This window comes from Sebastes fasciatus, chromosome 7 (genome assembly GCF_043250625.1).
Source record: "Sebastes fasciatus isolate fSebFas1 chromosome 7, fSebFas1.pri, whole genome shotgun sequence".
Lineage (NCBI taxonomy): Eukaryota > Metazoa > Chordata > Actinopteri > Perciformes > Sebastidae > Sebastes > Sebastes fasciatus.
In genome coordinates this window covers 24138354-24157493 of record NC_133801.1, presented here as the reverse complement: position 1 = coordinate 24157493, position 19140 = coordinate 24138354, and the positions used below count along the sequence as shown (strand labels likewise).

The 19140-nt window shown below is 39.7% G+C and overlaps 2 protein-coding genes across 5 annotated transcripts; one reads left to right on the top strand and one right to left on the bottom strand.

Moving 5' to 3' along the window:
- Positions 1–602: 602 nt before the first annotated feature.
- On the top strand, positions 603–14349 carry dixdc1a (DIX domain containing 1a). 4 transcript variants are annotated; one of them, XM_074642383.1, is made up of 16 exons: positions 607–885; positions 1100–1280; positions 6309–6466; positions 6583–6728; positions 9318–9407; positions 9660–9713; positions 9815–9865; positions 10130–10234; positions 10347–10400; positions 10493–10585; positions 11449–11526; positions 12531–12692; positions 12824–12890; positions 13091–13199; positions 13445–13553; positions 13784–14349. In XM_074642383.1, exons 2-16 carry the CDS (start codon positions 1258–1260, stop codon positions 13865–13867), a joined length of 1383 nt encoding a protein of 460 aa, XP_074498484.1. In that variant the 5' UTR covers positions 607–885; positions 1100–1257; the 3' UTR covers positions 13868–14349. The 4 variants fall into 4 exon arrangements, with proteins under 4 accessions (XP_074498485.1, XP_074498484.1, XP_074498483.1 ...); XM_074642382.1 differs by having other exon boundaries at positions 607–986; XM_074642384.1 differs by having other exon boundaries at positions 603–1280; positions 10496–10585.
- On the bottom strand, positions 14294–19140 carry pih1d2 (PIH1 domain containing 2). Its single transcript, XM_074642386.1, has 5 exons — positions 18729–19140; positions 15840–15966; positions 15518–15748; positions 15101–15375; positions 14294–14949 (listed from the first exon to the last, which is right to left on the bottom strand). The coding sequence occupies exons 1-5, from the start codon at positions 18909–18911 to the stop codon at positions 14815–14817; spliced, it is 951 nt and encodes a 316-aa protein (XP_074498487.1). The 5' UTR covers positions 18912–19140; the 3' UTR covers positions 14294–14814.

Below are 19140 nucleotides of genomic sequence, written 5' to 3'. Positions count from 1 at the left end.
AGCTTAATGACAACGTGCTCGGCCAAAACGCCTCACAAAAGAGTACTTAACACTAGCAGCACATGTCATAGGAAACCTTTGTTTTTAGTTGCCTGTTGCTGAAACTATAAATCTGACACTTCTTTTTACATTTTGGTTTAATCTTATGGTTTTAATATTTCAGGGCATTCTCTAAATAACTCATAGTCTTTTAAGGCTGTCTGTCACAATTTCAGTAAAAATGTGGTTCACTGCAAAGAGTACACAATAATGAATGATGTGAAAAGAGCTGTAATTGTGTGCATTCTATAAATACCATTTTCTGTTTGCTCACATCCAAGCAACTCCACACTTCCTGACTGTGTGTGTAAATATATCATTAACCTCTGACATGTTTCAGCATGTGCGGTATGTTGTTGTTATGCAAGCCTGTGATTATATCAAAACACTTAGATTTTCATTTCTCTTTGTTGATCCACGTTTGTTCTCATTTGAGCTGTTTAGCAGTGACATACAGTTAGGCTACACAAAAATCAAAGGGAAAGGAGAGAGAAGGAGAGAGAAGGAGAAAACCTCCCTCCTCCTCTTCCTCCTTGTGAAAGGAGAGAGCAGGAGGAAGGAGGGAGGAGGAATGAGGGAGAAGGGGGGGAGGGTAAACACACCCAGACAGAGCCATGTCTGACATCCTCGCTCACTGAAAGAAGGAAGGATTGATACAAAGCCAGTGCGTCCGAGCAGAAGAGAAAGAGGGGAAAGGAGGGAGGGTAGGGCAGAGGGAATAAATGCAAAAAAAGAAAGGCAGAGAAAAAAGGGTGAAAAAGATGCACAAGAGCTGCATCAGTTCTCGTCCGCAAGGAACAAAAAACATTGTGTTCGTGAATGGGAGCTGGTGAGCTCAAGCACAAGGCGAGTGCAATGAGAAACCAGGCAGACTTCAGTAGCTGAACACCAATCCTCCCTCCCTCTGTCTCTCTCTGTCACTCTCTGCCAGCTAGGACTGAGCCTGGGTATGATTTAAGGGAACGGTTCAGGGCTTTTGATTAGGATTTGGTAGCTTTATGTTTTAGGAATATGCTGCCGGAGAGGATTTGAACGTGCTGTTATTTCTGATTGAACACAGTGTGCGACGTGGAGACGCCTCTGGTTGCTGCTTTCAGGGCTGCTCCCCTCCCTGCTGTCTCTGGCTGTGTTTGGGGCTATGGTCCTGACTGAGAAGCAGAGCATCACCCAGATGCGGGGCTACAACTGTATGGGGGGGTTAAGCTTGTAAACACCAGCATGGGAGCCAAACAGATGAAATGGTAAGAGCTGTTTTTTTTATTAGCATTTTAATGTCAATCTGGGCTGCTATTTGTGTCTATACTGAGTGCATCAGTAGCAGAGATATAAATAAATACACCAGGCCTATATTCAGGAGCCTATACATCATCTTAATCATCTTGATCAGCATGTTGGTCTCAGACTTAGTGTCAGCAATGCATTTCACTATAACAACACAGCTTTGCTACCCTGCTGTGCAGGTTATTGTTCTCGGTGTTTACAGTGCAGTAGGTGTGGGTGTGTCCCTCTCTGTGTGAGCTGAGCTGAGCTGCTATTGCCTAGCAACCACTAACCATCTAACTTCCATTCCTGGCTCATCCATTTCATGATTCGGATGAAAATCATACATTTTAAATTATATTAGAAAAAAAAATAAGATGTATTTTTCTACAGTTAAATATGGCTCGCATTTGGACTGTAAAGATATTTTAAAAAGCCGCTATCTTTGCCTAGATTTGGTACAGTATTTACCAGACAAGCCCACTATCGTCTACTGTATTGAACTATTAACCTCTAACTGGTTAATGTATAGGCTTTTCACTGTTGGTGAAAGAAGTACACAGATACAAACCATTACAGGTACAATTCCTGCATTTAAAATCCTACTTAAACAAAAGTACAGAAGTATTATCAGCACTATGTCAATAATAAATGTCTGCTGTGACTGATATATTATTTTATGTAACATTACAAGATTGTTGCTTTGATGTGTTTTTTTGTATTTTACAGTTGTAGCTGGTCAAGGAGGAGCTAGTTTTAAACACTTTAGTTTATATGCTTTTCAGTATTTTAGTCGAGTGCTTCCCAACCGACGGATGTGGCCCCTTCAAAGGGTCACAAGATAAATCTGAGGGGTCGTGAGATGATTATTGTGAGCGAAAATAAGGAAAAATCAAAGTTTCTGCTGCACAGATGTGTATTCAGTTTCAGGACTTTTCTCTAATCTTTGTGTTTTTTTTTATGTGAAATATTGGATCATTTTAAGATAAGATAAATCTGTATTTATCCCGACGGAAATTGATGTGCAGCAGTTGTAATACAAAGAGGAAAGAATGCAAATATAGAAGTCTAAGAGAACAATAACAATAATGTGCAAATAAGGTGCAATCCATGCCATGATCCGGTTCACAGTATGGATCATAAAAATATGAACATGCTAATGGGATCAGTGTAGGTGGGGTTACATACAGTAGATGTACAGTATCAGATCTGAAGTATAGGTAGTGTAAGAGTACATGGTTATTACAGATGTTCATGATTATTAGTCCATGATATTGAGCTTAATGTCCCGTGAGTCAGTTGTAAGGAGTTGAGTTGTAATGATAAAAATCTGATGTAGTCCACCAGAGGGAAAAGAAGGAGAGAGAGAGAAGGATTATTAAGAAAAATTATTGAAATGAAACCATCTGAGAAGTTTAGAGGCTAAATCTCTCTTTGATGGAACTGCTAACAATTCAAAGACATCTGAAACATGACAAGAGGCCCCAAGAAGACACTGCTTTTTAGATATAAGGAGTCACTGAAAGCACTGGTTAACAATGCATCCGATTTTATAAATATATCATATGTTTTTTAATATAAAATCTTAATCTGAGAAGTAACCAGTATCTACAGCTGTCAGATGAATGTAGTGGAGTAAAAATACAATATTTCCCTCTGAAATGTAGTGAGGCAGAAGTATAGTGCAGCATAAAATAGAAATACTCTAATAAAGTACCTCAAACTTGCACTTAAATACAGTACTGGAGTAAATATACTTGGTAACTTTCCACCACTGCTGATCAAATGATGTTAATCTGATGTACTGAAGCTCATCCCTCACAAATCCCAGTGCTTAATCTTTGGTTTAACCCATATGTTTCGAATCTGTATGTATGTGTTCTTTCGGTGCAGTAGACAGCAGCGAGCATCTAAAATGAATTTGTTAGTTTATTGAACTGCTGCACGCTGAGACAATGATAGAGGGTATCTTGATAATGTCATTGTCTGCAATGACAAGATTAGTTGAAGGCAGCAGCAGCTTTGATCCCCTTTCCAGAAACACTTAGGGATAATCACAGCAGCATCTGATAAGACGCTCCGTTCATGTTTTTCTATGTGACCTGGTGCAATTATTCTCTCTGAGAAACTGGAAGGACCAAACTATCAGAAGTTTTTCGGTGTGGTGAATGTTTCATGTGAGCAGCAGGATAACAATGGTTCACCACTGATTTCCAGACTGAAATTTCTCAACAACTATTGGGTAAATTGCCATGAAGTGTGGTACAGATATCCATGGTGCCAAGTCTATGAATCATAATCACTCAAGTGATCCTCTGATTTTCCCTCTTGTGCCACCATGAGGTTGGCATTTGTGTTTTTTAGTGAAATGTCCCAACAACTATGGGATAGATTGTCATGAAATTTGGATCAGACATTCATATTCCCCTCAGGATGAATAAAGTACTGCAGGGATGATGTATTTTTATAGGCCAACCAGGACGTTAGCATCGCCCTGGGTTCCTTTAACAAAAAGCCAATGGGATTTTTCAATTGGATTATTGCAGAAAATAAGCTCTGTGGCAAACACACCTTTATGATACTTACACGTTTTGTTCAGCAATATAATCTTCACAAATGAACACCACTTTTATCTTTTTTGAAGTGTAAATGCAATCGCCAGAAGTAAAAAGCTCACGTTCTATAAACTAACTACACCCCAGTCGCATGAACACGAGTATGCACATTGAGGCTGTAAAGGCGGACGAGTAAGCATGATGATGTTTTGTAGTCTCCTTTAGCCACTTGTTAGCAACTGCCTTTTTTAAGACATATAAAAGCTTCAAAATTCACGAGTGGGATATTTACTGACATATTTTATATTGGAGAACAAAAGGTTAAAATCTCTTAAGCTTATGTTAACCACAGACATCTATTTCAGACAAATACTGTAACCAAAAAAACATTGGTTGTGTCCGCAATCATTTACTCATTCACTACTCTCTGCTCACTATCCAGGGAGTTCTATGTAGAGGACTATAGTCCTCTACATAGAACTCCCTGTGCTTATTGGCAAAATGAAAAAGCACTTTTGACACTACTCAGGTCATTTTCAAGTCGCCATTAATTACGTCATTGCTGTCGCATAATTAAAACATGCCAGATCAGCGTCTACTGGTAGACCATCCATAATAACTACTGACATGTATTTTTCTGTGTGATAAATACATATGTAAGCTACAGTATTTTGTTGAGTTGTCTCTTAGCGAAATGCCTTGAGTGAATGTAAGTTCCCCTTGGTAAAGCAGTGATGTAGTGTCTATGTCTAGGGCTTTTATTGTGAAAGGTAAGAATTAACAGCCGTTGTGAATGTGGGGAAAATAAGCGTATTTTCCCAAATTTTGCTCACATTAAATACATTATTTTCGCGCCGCAATTTTCTCAATTGCGCCTGGTCTCTTTCCTCTTGTCCGTCTGCCATTTTTCCATCAGCACAATGCATGATGGTATATAGCGCTAGGTTAGTGACTACTTTACTACCTTAGTCCACTATATAGGATATAATAAATCTCACCATACATTCGGGCAGCACTACAAAATACTCACTATATAGTCCACTATATACTCAGTAGTGAGTGATTTTGGACACAGCCAGTGACTAGGGAATCGGAAGTGCTAAAATGCGAACTCATTTCCGTTTTTTAGGACTCATTCCTGCAGCACTCTATTAAAATAACTTTGGCGATCCCTTAGCTTTCCATCTAATTGGTTCAATACTTTGATTTATGACCAAATACCAGCAAAACATTCCCATCAGCCTCAGTTTTACTTTGTGTTTAGTTATTAGCATGCCAACAGGCTAAACTAAGATGATAAACATGGTAATCATTATACCTGCTAAACATCAGCATGTTATTATTTTAAACATTGAGCATGCTGACATTAGCATTCAGCTCAAAGTTGTGCCTACCTACAGCCTCACAAAGCTGCTGACATGACTGTAGACTCTTGTTTCCAGTTTGTTTGGTGGCTGACAGAACTTAGGTGTACATTATGGTAAGCAGTCACGGGAACATGTGCACAATTATTCCATAAAGAGGCAGCATGAACTCAAGAGTGACAGATAATACCACGGTTTACTGTCTATTGTGATATTAGCTCGTGCTGAGTAATGCTATTAGATAAGCAGAAAATCTCAACGGCTACAATCTAAATCTCCCTGCATATGTATGGGAGGAACGTGTTTAACTGTCCAAATGCAATCCCTCTGGACATTCTTTGGTTTCTAAACACAGTTTTATCCCACAGTTAAGTCCACAGTTATTTTTTTTTTCCCTCTTAGTTTTTTTGACCTCAGGAGCAGGGTGATGAAACGTGATGCTTCTCTGTCCCTTCGCTAGCACAGAGTTGAGATCTGTTTCCACAGACGCTGGCTTGTTGTTGTTTTCCCATGCAGACACAGAGGGGGAAAAAGAATGAATCCCATGTTAAAGGACCATGCATAATGCCATAGGTCACAGGTTACTGTAGCTGTATCATATTCCTACAAACACAGCAGAGCGAAGATGACAGCCGGCCTGGACCTCAGGCGGCTTGAGATGCTCTCAGAAAACACAAGAAAACCAGCCACTCAGAAACCAGAGGAGCATTATGTTTTGAAATTATGGCCAAAGGGGGAGCAAACTATGTGGAGAATTTCCTGTGGGAGAAATGACAGAGTTGCATGCATTCCTGCTCCTTCTGTGTATTTTCTGAAAAGGTTTCTCTATATCCTGTTCTCTCGTGTGTTTTCATTAATTTTTACTATTTGTAAGTAGTCTGCGATACACTTATGGGCATTGTTTAAAAACAGATATGATTTAAAATCTTTAGCTCAGATGTGATTAATTCACATTTTGTGCACCCTTTGGGGAGGTATTAAAGCGTATATCTCCGTTTTATGTTCCTAGGTTTATTTATTGTCATGCATTTGGCAGAGATGCAAACACACACACACTCTCACTCCTGCCTGTGCCCACCATCTGTTTCAGCCTCAGCTCAGCCAGCCCTGCTCACTCCCCAAAAGAGGAGTATATTATCACCCAGTTCGCTGACACCCCTAAAGAAGAAACACTGCATGATCAGTCTGAGGACCAGGGGGAACCTCAGGATGACAAATCTGAGCTGACAGAGAAGAAATCTGTCACAGGTTGGTTGGCTGCACATCAACTCTTGTAGAGCAAGATGCGATGCAATGAATCCCTACAAAGAAAAAGACAAACAATCTCCCTTGCCTCATCTCCCCTGTACCTCTCTTCGTTTCAGAGGATGTGTCTCTGTGTGGATTGTGTCCCTCCCTCGGGCACGATGTGCAGGAGGAAGAGAAGTCCTGGGAGGAGCAGCTGGACGGCCACCAGGAGCAGCTGGAGAAGGAGATGCAGGAGGCCAGGAGGATGGTGTTCCGCCTACAGGTAAGGTCCCGCTGATGACACACTTAGAAAACAAACCACTGCACCTTTAATAAGAGCACATTGACAGAAGGCACGCTGACGACAGATGCACCAGAGGGAGGTAACAGCTCAAATATAGCACAAAAGAGATTTCACCTGGTTCCAGACTTCAGATCCTCTGCCCACATTTTAATGTTTTTCAGACGTTCAAATAGATTAAATCCATTTGATAAACTATGAATAAAATAATAAAGATACATTCAAATAATTGAGAAACAAATACACACCTGATTCGCTCTGGACTGTATGGCTCTGTTGAAACATTTGGCTGAGAAAGGACACGTTATATCCCTGTTAAAGTTTCTATTGGGGGTACTCGAGGCACTCAATGATCACCAGATTGACTCACCAGACCTCTATTTGTCCATTTTAATTTGACACTGTTTACAATCTCTTCAACTGCTGGCCAGGCTGACAGTCCAATCTCTATTTGTCCACTGTAAAATCAATATACAGCTGGTCCAATATTAATAATGCAAAATAACTTCTGTGATAATAACTATTGAACCAGTGGCCTCTAATGTTTAATATCTGGAATATCTGCAAAATATAGCAAAATCTGTGCTTTTGTTTTAAAAGAATTACCTTCTATTTGCTGCCTGCAGGTTACATACATGGTAATCCACTCTACTGCTATTTAAGTGTATGGTGCATTTATTGTTAAAATATTACTATACACTTAAACTGTGAAACGTAGACAGTGGTTATGCTGCTAATTGGTAAAATGTATGTTAATATGCCGTATTTAAGTATTATATAAAAATATAAGGTGCCTTTATTTTTACTGTATACATATATTTTCCATATTTTCACCACACAGTATATATGCTATATAATAATAGGTAATATACAGTCATTATATTTTGCAATGATGACAGTGTATTGGCATGTATGGACTTATTCCTTGTATTCAACCATATTTTGGCACGTTAGTGGTGCCGCTAAGTCAACACACTGTAGGGTAATTACAAATAGACGTGGTAGGGGGTTTTACACAAATAATCTTTCTTGCCTACTACGCACCACCGTCATGTACAATACATGTCCAAAACTAATGCAATGTTTATGCTAAGCTGACCAGGTATGTCTTAATATTTGTCTTCCTGGGGTCCAAATTAGTTAAACACATTTGTGATTTTATATAGTCAATTCTGTATGTTGATTTTGTAGCCTGTGAACCTCTGAATCACCACTCCAAACACCATTCAGTAATTCAAATTAATGAAGTGAAATAAAATACAGTAGTTTTTAAACATTGTAAAGTTTTTTTTCTATTCCTCGATGACCCTCAGGGATTTATATGGACATATGGGATTATACATGTAGGAAGACAAAAGAAACAGAAATAAAATAACGCTGAATTCACACCAGAGCAGAGGTGAAGTGCGGCCTGCGGCGAGCTGCCATGTAATAACTATCGAAAGCTGCGGCTGCTGCTCCCGAGCTCTGCCAGCTGCAGCCATTTGATTCTGGGCGAAGTGCGGCCAAACAAAAGTTGAGAAAAGTTCAACTTTGAGCAGCGAAATGCGGCCAGAGAATACCCGCAGCCAATCAGTAAACAGATCCTGTGACTCCTATGATATGTTGATTCTATGTTGTTGCAAAGAATTTCTTCCCACCTGAAACACATGAACACGCCATTTATCTGCCGGCCGCAGAGAAATGTTATTGTGGCGAGCCGAACTTCGCCGCTGCCTGGTGTGAATTTAGCTTAAGTATACAGTGACGCTTGTTGCCCTGTAATTGATATCAAACTGTGAGTAAATGCAATACCATAAAAAGAAAATAATAAGAAATGATAAGAAAGTAGTAATATTTATATTAGGGCTGTTAATTACGGTTAATCGCACATTTTTCATCTGTTCAAAATGTGCCTTAAAGGGAGATTTGTCAAGTATTTAATACTCTTATCAACATGGGAGTGGGCAAATATGCTTGCTTAATGCAAATGGATGTTATGTATTTGGCAATCAATTAACAACACAAAACAATGACAAATATATGACAAATACGCCACAACCTCCGAAAGATCGATTGCGTTAATGAAATTAGTGGCGTTAAAAACAATTTTGCGTTAACGTATTATCATGTCACTTCTTTATCACTTTTACCGCCCTAATTTGTATATTTAAAAGAGGCCATTGCTATTTTAATAAGCTTAGCAATATGCTTAATCCTTCAATTTTTCCTTTAAATGTGTTTGTGTACAGTATGTAGCTGCGTACTGTCCATGTGGGTTAGAGCAGGTGAAAGACTGATGTCTGTGTGTACTCCTGCAGGCTTTTCAATATTATTTCAATTTGACACGGATCAGTCCAGTTTAATTCACCGGCTGTATCAGCTGAAATTGGAACCTTGTTGTTCAGCCAAGTAGAAAAATCCCAAACTGCTGTATTTACAAATACAGAAATACACCAGGCTTTACTGCCATGTTTATTTAATTATGCCTGCTAACAGGCCTTCATTCAGTGTGTCTATATATACAGTATATATATATATATATATATATATGTATGTATGTGTGTGTGTGTGTGTGTGTTTTGCCCTCAGGCGTTGCTGCTCCATGGCTCCCTCCCCGAGGAGGACCAGGATGGATCTGTTAGCTTCGGAGATAACCGGGCCAACGCCGAACAGCAGCTGGTACAGTGCCCTCTCTCTGCTAACTCGAGAAACCAACACTTGCTCGCCACTCTGTGCGAAGTGTCAGTGTCAGCCCTTCTGTTGTGATGATGTTTGCAGCCATCGCTCGTCTTGAGAGCGGCTACTGTAGAGCACAATTGAATCTCTCTGATCTGCTAGCCCCGCTGTCAATGCAGGCACCCACTGCCTCCTCACAGGTTCTGACATTTTTCCATTCTCTAATTACGCTGCTCATACCCTCTCCCTTTGAAGGTTCTAATCCGCAGTCGTCTGGACCAAAGCATGGAGGAAGCCCTTGATCTCAAGGTACAGTTAGTAAATGTAATTAGGTTTAATATAGATGAGCTGCCTTACAAGCTAAGAATCCCTTTTCTCTAATACCCTCTGTTCATTTCTGTGGCTCTCAGAGAGAACTCCTGAGAAACAAGCAGGAGGCACGCCACCTTCAGGCCATCAAGGTAAACCTCTTACTGAAATGTTGTCCTTTGTGTGTGAAATAAAACGGATTAAAGGATATAATTCAATCTATAACACTGGTGTGCTGTCCCAAAACTGATGATTCTGCAGTTTTTTATCACACACACTATATAGTTTTTCATTTCTTTATAAAGATAACAAAGTTTAGAAGATGGTGTATGTTGTCGACGAGGCAGGTGGATGCAGTGTATCTGTATTCAGGTCTTCCCTGGACGTTTCTTTGATCTCCCCCTCTTTCTCATTAGGATGCTCTGCAGCAGCGCCTGGCAGTGCAGGAGGATGCTGTGCTGCAGCTAAAGCAGGAGCTACTGAGGTGCAACATGGCCAAAGATCAGCTGGAAGGGGAAAATGTGAGACAAGTGATGATTTCCGTTTGACACGATAAAACAGTTCACTTGCTTGACCTGTGGATGCAGAGAGCAATATAACACTCCTATATCATGCCGGTATATCTGTTTGCAGGTAGACATCAAACGCAAGTTGAGTGAACGAAACAAATTACTTAGTGAATATGAGGTACCGTCTTTTATTAATTACACTTCAATGCATTCTTTGGATATGTATATGCATATGCGGACTTACGTCATCCATCTCTCTTGTCACACTAGCAGCAGCTCGGGAGGAAGGACCGAATACTGCAGCAACAGCAGCAAAAGCTCGATGACGCTCAACATAAAGCACATGAAGTCAGCCTCGGACGGGTAGGGGTCATGATATGTTTTTAAGTGTTTCAACAATATATGTTTGGATGTAAATGACATATAATAATATTTATTATTTAAAGAGCATTTTTCAAAAGCAAGGTTACAAAGCACTTCATACAAGGCAGAAAATTAAAATCAACAAATTCTAAAGTCAAATATAAATTTGAATAAAGTAATAAAAGAAATTTAGTGAATCAGAATAACAGGTGAAACCAATTTAAAAAAAAAAAAAAAAAAAATGATTGAATAATAAGAAATAAAGAGGCACTACAAGTAAAAACATTAAGTTAAAAAAACAAATAATTACATTACATTTTACTAAGAGATTTAATAGATAAGGCTGGCTGTATTCTGTATTTTTGTTATTGTTGACAAATCCCAGGAAAAGATCATAACTATACATAAACTACATAAATAATAATCAATATCTTCCTCAATTCTTTCTAGCGACCCTATGTGGCGCTCAGCTCCTAGCCCGTTGGTTCCTACTGAAAATGTAAACTTTAAAAAGGAGTCACAAATATATATTTTTAAGTCTCAGTAATGTCCTATAACAGTTAGGTAGTTTTTAGCAATCATTACTCAAACAGGAGTAAATAGTGCATTTGTTGAGGATTATTTTCAGTTGTGGATTAATACACACATTTGGTGAGTATTTACAGCAATGAAGAAACATGTGCTCATTGATGCACAACAGTGAGCACAGAGGATTAAGGTGTATCAGGCTTTTGCTACACTGGTTGGTTTTTGTTCTTTTCATGGCATGTGTTGAACATAATAATTATAGAAAATCACCAGCCTCATCCTTTAAAACATGAAAATCAGCCAGCCTTGTTTATGTGTTTTTGTCCATTTTTCAGTCATTCAGGAGTGAAAGCGGTGGTTACTCTAACTCAGTGACTTTGACATCTCCTGCAGTATTCAAACACAGTGCACCAGTATGTATGCTTTTTTATTTGATTCAGTACTATCAATTGCTGTTTATTGTGTCAATGTTGATGGATCATTGTATGGAAGCTCATTTCTGGTAGTAAAAGAAAAAAATAGATGAAATATTAAATACAATTAAATAATAATAAAATTAAATAAGTCAAAATGTTTACTTAGTCAAAATTATGAGATGCTATATTAAAATAAGAGGTCTGAAATAACTAGGGCTGTCAATCAATTAAATTATTTAATCGTGATTAATCGCAAATAAATCACACATTTTTTATCTGTTTAAAATGTACCTTAAAGGGAGATTTGTCAAGTATTTAATACTCTTATCAACATGGGAGTGGGCAAATATGGTTGCTTTGTGCAAATGTATGTATATATTTATTATTGGAAATCAACTAACAACACCAAACAATGACAAGTATTGTCCAGAAACCTTCACAGGTACTGCATTTAGCATAAAATATAATATGACATGACCCAAACTGCATGTGATTATCAGAAAATGGGCATGTCTGTAAAGGGGAGACTCGTGGGTACCCATAGAACCCATTTTCAGCTCAAGGGACCCTTTGAAAATATCTATGCCAGTTTTTCCTCTCCAAAATTTAGCGAAGGTTTGAGCGTTATTTAGCCTCCTTCGCAACAAGCTAGTATGACATGGTTAGTTCCAATGGATTTCTTAGGTTTTTTAGTTTCATATGATGACAGGATCTTCACTCTAGCTTTAAAACTGAGCCCGCTACAACCTAAAAATCACAAGCTGCGTTAATGTGTTAAAGAAATTGAATGTGCGTTTACTTTGACAGCCCTAGAAATAACTCATACATCTAGTATTATAACTTTGAATTAATGAATTTTGACCTACCATGAGTATTTTTATTTTATCAAACCTAACTTTTATGTATTTTTTTCATTTCTTGGAAGAAATGGGCTTCAATACTTCTTACCTTTTTAACAACATGAAACACAAGACTGTATTTATAGAAGCTGTTTGTTGCAGGGGGAAGAGCTGCAGCTGGTCAGGGAGGCACTGCGTAGTTTGAGGGACAGCTTCTCTGGCCATGACCCCCAACATCACACCCTGGACACCTTGGAGCAGGGCGTGGCCAGTCTCATGGACCGATTACTCACTGTGGACAGCCAGCGCAGACAGGACAGAGGGGTACGAACTCTCTCACACACACCCTTTCAGAGTAAATCTTCAAAAAGTAGCAACACATCTGTCACCTGATGAGTGAGTCAACAACAACTGACATTCAACTGTTTACCATGAGTAACGGGTTCTCCTTCTAGGAGGAATTTAAATCACCGGGACGCAGAGCCAACTCGACAGACCGTGACTCCTGGCCACAGAGCTCAAGTGAGACAAACAAAATCCTTGTTGTTTGTTTAGGATTTTATCATCATCTGCAACATCTCAACTCCGGCTGTTAAATCAAATTATGCCATGCAATTACACTGCTATGTATGCTGAGGGCATTACTAGATGTGAGGCTAGAGCCGTTTTACACCCTGGTTGTGAAAAACAGTATTTGTTTTGTTTTTGTGATTATTTTACAGAAATGGCGCACTCACACAGCAGCCCGGGACTGGACACCGCATTCTCCACTAAAGTGCTCTACTTCACTGATCGCTCGCTCACTCCGTTTCTGATTAACATCCCAAAAAGGTGGCTATAAAAAGCTCTTTATATAACGGTGTTATTGTTTTTTTTCCCTCGCTGTAGCATGCATGAATTTTAAGCAAAAGTGCTGTTTTGGTTAGAGCTGCACGCTGAGGTCACATGTCTTAATTCAGGCACGAGCTGAGCTCCATATAGATGCAGCAGTATCTGTGCTGGTTAAATGTTTACTCTAGAAAATGTCTATGTGGTATGTGTGCATAGATCATGACTGACAGTGTGCTCTTATACAGGCTGGGTGAGGTGACACTGCGGGACTTCAAGGCCGCTGTGGACAGACAAGGCAGTTTCAGATACCACTTCAAGGCCCTCGACCCAGAGTTCGGCACAGTGAAAGAGGAGGTAGGCGTGGGAGTGAAATTATAGCCCCTACTTCTTTTCACATCATTTTCAGCAGGCAAATATAAAACGGCAGTTATGGAGTAAGATATGCTAATAATAGCCATGGCTGTGCTATACTTCAAAACACTGCAGGAGGACTGAGTAGTCATTTTCACTTTCTATCCAGACCTTTGTACGTTGCAGATGTGAGTGGTTCTTAGATATGTAAATGCTGGATGTCGACTGTTCAGGTATTCCAGGATGGAGCTGTCGTGCCTGGCTGGGAGGGGAAGATTGTAGCGTGGGTGGAAGAGGACCACGGAGAGAGGAGGTAGAGCCCTAAAGCCACAGATCACCACTACAAACCTCAGTTGTTCCCACTGGACCAGGATTCCACTGAAAATACTTGCGATGCCATAATAGAGAAAATAATACAGTTAACTGGGACCAATGGATGTAACACCATTTCGATACAAAACCATGTTTTGAAAGTGAATGTTTCATATGAAGAATTTGACTTTGACATTTGGGTACCACTTTCTTTTATTTTTTGAAGGAATGGATATTACACATTGTTTGCAGCTCATAAATTAATGTGTGAGACTACCTATTAATGGTCAGTAATGTGATACTTGAAACTGAAAGCTTCAAATGTTATAAGCTGTGCTCTAAAAAGCTGTAATCGGTGCATAGTATGCAAAACTCAAAGTAAAAGTGTTTACTGACATTTTCCACACGTTCCAGATTGCCAAATAGTGATGTTGTTGTTCTGCATCAATTTTGATGTTTTAATAAACATGAATTATTGCATGGATCATTTTGTTGTCAATTATTCCCCGGGCGTACGGTAATGACACTGTACACCAGCTCCTAGCCATTATACACCTCCGCTCATGCACCCACACATTAATAAACAAAACACGCAGATTGTTATTAAAGTCAATTCATTTTGGGGGGTTAAGAATTACATTTGCTGCCGCGGATCAACCCACGCAGCACAAAGGGATACAGTGACATATTTGTTTCAGTAAAAACATCAGTTTGGATTTGGGATCAGTTTACAGGAGAGCTGTTTGTTAGCTGAAGTTTTGAAGCAGAGCATGAGTAATACTGTGTTCACAAGGATTTTCAGATTGCATAGCGGGATTTTAGTTGGTTTTGGTTATTTACTTTGAGGTATTCTCAGTGCCAGAATTTACTCATAGCTTCACAGATTCTTCAGCCCATTCACAGCACATCTGATCACCTCTGTGCTCATTTGTTTCCTCATTAAGGCGAATGGTCAGAAAACATCCACTCTCAAGGTAAGCCTTCGTTTCTTCCTGTTAAAAATGGCAGACGCCGTGTCTTCAACCACAGTTTTGGGGAATTCCAAAAGCAAGTGGTAGACATCCTCCACCTCCAGCAAGACGTCGTCCTGTGGAGAAAAATACACTTAACACACTGTTTGACTCACAAACGTAGAAAGAGGCCTATTATGTATTTTTTATGACATCCAACAACGCACTGACATGTTGGATTCCGAAGTGGTTCATTATAACTGTTCAAGGGAGTGTGTAGCCGCTCACCTTGGAGATTCTCAGCTGGCACTCTGACATGGAGCAAACCTTCGGCAGCTCCACCGTCAGCTCCATGCTGCGAGCAACTCCTACTGTATCAGTCTTCACCTCGAGTTGGTACTTTGGCTTCTGAGGCTGCACAAATGTAGTAGAGATGACCTGGATCAAATCCTTCTTTTTGTGCTCCGCAGGTCTGGAGATAATTTGGACTGCTGGGTCCTCGTGTTGTTTCTCCGAGCGTAGAGAGGAGATCTGCTGCAGGAGGGCAGCTGGGGTCTCACTGGCTGTAAAAAAAAAAGGAACACGATGGATTATTAGAAACTGTGGTAGAGGGTGAAAGATGATACACCTGCAGCAGCACAGGAAAATAGCTCCATCATAAAGGGCTTATAGCAGCTTATTGGGATAAAAGACTTATTGCTTAACCTGTGTCTGGATGTCTGGAGGTGTTAGGCCTCTGCCTAAACCCAAGCCGACGGTGCAAGTCTTCAGGGCTACTTTTTGGGCTACAGCTGACGACAGTGTACTGCTGAGATAGACTCATCCCATGATGCTGCTGGGCAAAGCTCAGGGCCAGCATATAGACTTGTGTTTTGTCTTCCTTACTTTCCTGTAGCACTGCAGGGTTTAATGCCACATCCAACACAGTGTACCGACCTGCGAAGGAAAAAGAACAATTTATTGGTTTTCTTGTTTACATCACGGAACAGTTTTGTAACTTGTGATGCAGCACAGCTTTGACTTTTACCTCGACCTTCATCTGTGTCTGTTTCCAGTTTTCCTGCACACATAGGTAAAGGCCTGCTGTGATCCTGAGGTGTAGGCACACGTTTCCAGCTGCAGATGTTGATGTACAGCGACCCTTTCTTGGGCTCCTGTTGAGGACACAGATTTGCCATCTGTCAAAACAGACCCTATTTCTAAGCTATAGATGCACACAGGTGTGGCAGCTTCTGTTTTAAAGGGGTAAACAGTAGAGCTGAAGCAATTAGGTGTATAAGAAGTGATCAGTCCATCAACATTTTTGAGCAAAAATGGCAGATTTACAGGTTTCAGCCTCTGAAATGTGAATATATTTTTGGTTTTCTTACTCTTCTGTGACAGTGAACTGAATATGTTTGGGTGTTCTACTGTCGGTTGGACAGGAGAAGACATTTGAAAATGTTACAGTGGGCTTTGGGAGCTTATGATGGGCCTTTCTCACTATTTGTTCAAGAAAATATTATAAATAATGAATTAAATACATCTTAAGTTGAAGCTCTAGTAGACAGACAGACATGTAGATAGTAATTCAACCCGATAGATATTTGTCATGGTGGACATACTCCCTGAATAACATGTATTCAAATTAATTTTTCACAGCTGCTTTAAAAAAGGTATGCAATAAAGTTAAAGCCTATATGTTAAAAAAAAAAAAGGTTTGCCATGGCAACATATCTTAACTTCCCATTTGGGTCACATAATTTGGTGCAACACCTGTATTGAGCTCACTTACCTAGACAATAGGCCAGTTCACCGCAGTCATTTTTGACATGTCATTGCAGGGTGATCACAGGTGTAATTGATATATATATATATATTTTTTACTATTTATTTGCACATATATAAAACAAAAAAAAAAGAAATGTGTCAGGAGAGGTCAAGAAGCCTTGCAGGCTTATACAAAGGACCTCCCCCCAACCTCAGGAGAAAAAAAAAAAAACTAATAAAAAAAGGAAGACAGATCTAAAATAACATAATTTTAAAAATACAACAAAGTTAAACAACAACAAGAAGTACACAAAATGTGCAGAAAAACCTACCTAAACAGTGGAAAAAACAATCCAATAAAAACAATGCAATACATACAAAAAAACAGTATAGAAAAAAAAGAAAATATATCTAAACATATCAAAAGATAATTAAACATCATGAATTAAAATGTGATGATAATTTCATTTTAAAATGTTCTAAGGATAACGAGCTCTTGATAACATGTATTTTGGTCTTCCATATTTGTACACCACGATAACGTTAATTATGGCTAGTGATGGGAATTCCGGCTCTTTTTAGTGAGTCAGATCATTTGGCTCAGCTCACCAAGAAGAGCCGGCTCTTTCGGCTCCCAAACGGCTCTTCGTTTTACCACTTCTGCCTTTTATAATTCAGCCAAATTTAGCGCTGTTTTGACCTATGATTAGTATCTGTGCACTAATTTCCAGAATATCATAATGTTACACGCTGCTTCGTTTCTGACTGTCACTCATCTTGTTTGCTATTCGCGCACCGCACTCCTCTCTCTTTCTCTCCTCCTCTCCCTCCTGCTCTGTACCTGTAGACCGTCAGCGCACCGCGCACCCCCGCCCCTCCCTGCTCGATGGTATGATCCTTGTCTGTCATCACCTGATTGGTCGCACGGACGTCATTAACACAGCATTCAGTCACAGTCAGTGCATGGAGTGCCCGTGGTGCTAAAAAAAAAAAAACGGCTCTCGGACGGGAGCCGGCTCTTATCGTTCACTTAAAAGAGCCGGCTCAATGAACCGGCTCGTTTGTGACCGACACATCACTAATTATGGCCCTGTTCCATTTAGGTGTGCCAGAGTCCTGGTATAGTGCATGCTGGCTCACTGGAAGGGCTGTGACACTAAATGGAAGGGGGCCACAATTTGACCAATTAACACCTGAGTTTACCCTGCAATCATTGTCAATGACTAATGAGACACACCTGTGTTTTCACTGCTCTGATGTGAAATGTTTGTCTTGAGAAATGTTCTGCAGGCTTGTTAGCTGAAGTACAGTTAACTAGCTTAAGTTAGGCCTAATTGTATCTAGTTAAAGGGAACATTTACATAATAATTCTGACAGGTTGGAACATGATAACTAGTTATAAGTTATGATTTTTCACATTTTTATTGTCATTAAGGCTTTTCTTCCACGCTGCTTGAGAGACATACTACATTTTTCCCCCCTGTTGGGGTTTTGTCTTGTAATGGACTCCCTCAAGTTTACCTTGAACTGGAAATATGTGTGGGTTAACAAGTCATTGTTAATTGGGTCCCTTATGTCCCCCTTCACTCAAAAATGTGTTTTGTTTATTGTTGCTTTACTTGGTTGTGCAGAATGATGAATGTGCAGACTTTGACACATTCATCTGCCGAAGGAGGGAAAGTTTCTCGGTGCTCACCTTAAATCTCAATTTAACAAACAAGCAGGATTTTATGACACGTAAACCGATAGTGGTCCAATATGCAATTTACAGAAATGTGAAACCTCCAGTGAGAGAAAAAAAGAAAAAGAAAACATATCTAAACATATCAAAAGATAATTAGACATCATGAATTAAATGTGATGATACTTTCCTTTTGAAATGTTCAAAGGATAATGAGCTCTTGATAGCGTTAATTATGGCCCTGTCCCATTTAGCTGTGCCAGGGTCCTGGTATAGTGCATGCTGCCTCACTGGAAGGGCTGTGACTCTAAATGGAATGGGGCCATCATTTTACCAATTATCACGAGTTTACCCTGCAATCAATGACTAATGAGACACACCTGTGTTTTACCTGCTTTCACGTGAAATGTTTGTGGTGAGAAATGTTCTGCAGGCTTATTAGCTGAAGTACAGTTATTAGTTTTAGTTAACCTACTATTTACTCACCAGTATCTCAGTGCACAGAGAAGAGTGGAGCTGCGGCGCTGCACTGAACTCAGCTCCTTCCTTCACCTGTTTCTCTATGAACCTGCGGTAGGCCTCGGGGTCATTGTGAGAGAAATCATCCAGGATGGACCAGAACTGGTTGACTTGCTGTAAAACATCCCCTGTACTGCCAGAGGAGGACATCTTAAAGGTGACTGTCTTACTTCTACTTGAGTTAAAGCTAATGCTAGAGAGAGCTGAAGTTAGAAAACCAGCTACAGTACAGTCTACAGTATTGCAAATGAATGTTGCTTTTCAAAGAGGCTCTAAATATAAAACTACTAGATAATGTCTGTCAAAGTAACACACATAACTTCACAGCTTAACGCTAGTTTAGCTACTGTTGTGTAGTTGCTATGGGAACTATAGATGA

Coding starts and splice junctions, on each gene's coding strand:
- pih1d2 (XM_074642386.1), bottom strand. CDS start 18,911: ATGTCCTCCTCTGGCAGTACAGGGGATGTTTTACAGCAAGTCAACCAG. Junction 15,967..18,728: donor CTCTGTGCACTGAGATACTG/GTGAGTAAATAG, acceptor TGTCCTCAACAG/GAGCCCAAGAAAGGGTCGCT. Junction 14,950..15,100: donor GCCAGCTGAGAATCTCCAAG/GTGAGCGGCTAC, acceptor TTTTCTCCACAG/GACGACGTCTTGCTGGAGGT.
- dixdc1a (XM_074642383.1), top strand. CDS start 1,258: ATGGGAGCCAAACAGATGAAATG. Junction 9,714..9,814: donor AGGAAGCCCTTGATCTCAAG/GTACAGTTAGTA, acceptor TGTGGCTCTCAG/AGAGAACTCCTGAGAAACAA. Junction 9,866..10,129: donor GCCACCTTCAGGCCATCAAG/GTAAACCTCTTA, acceptor CTTTCTCATTAG/GATGCTCTGCAGCAGCGCCT.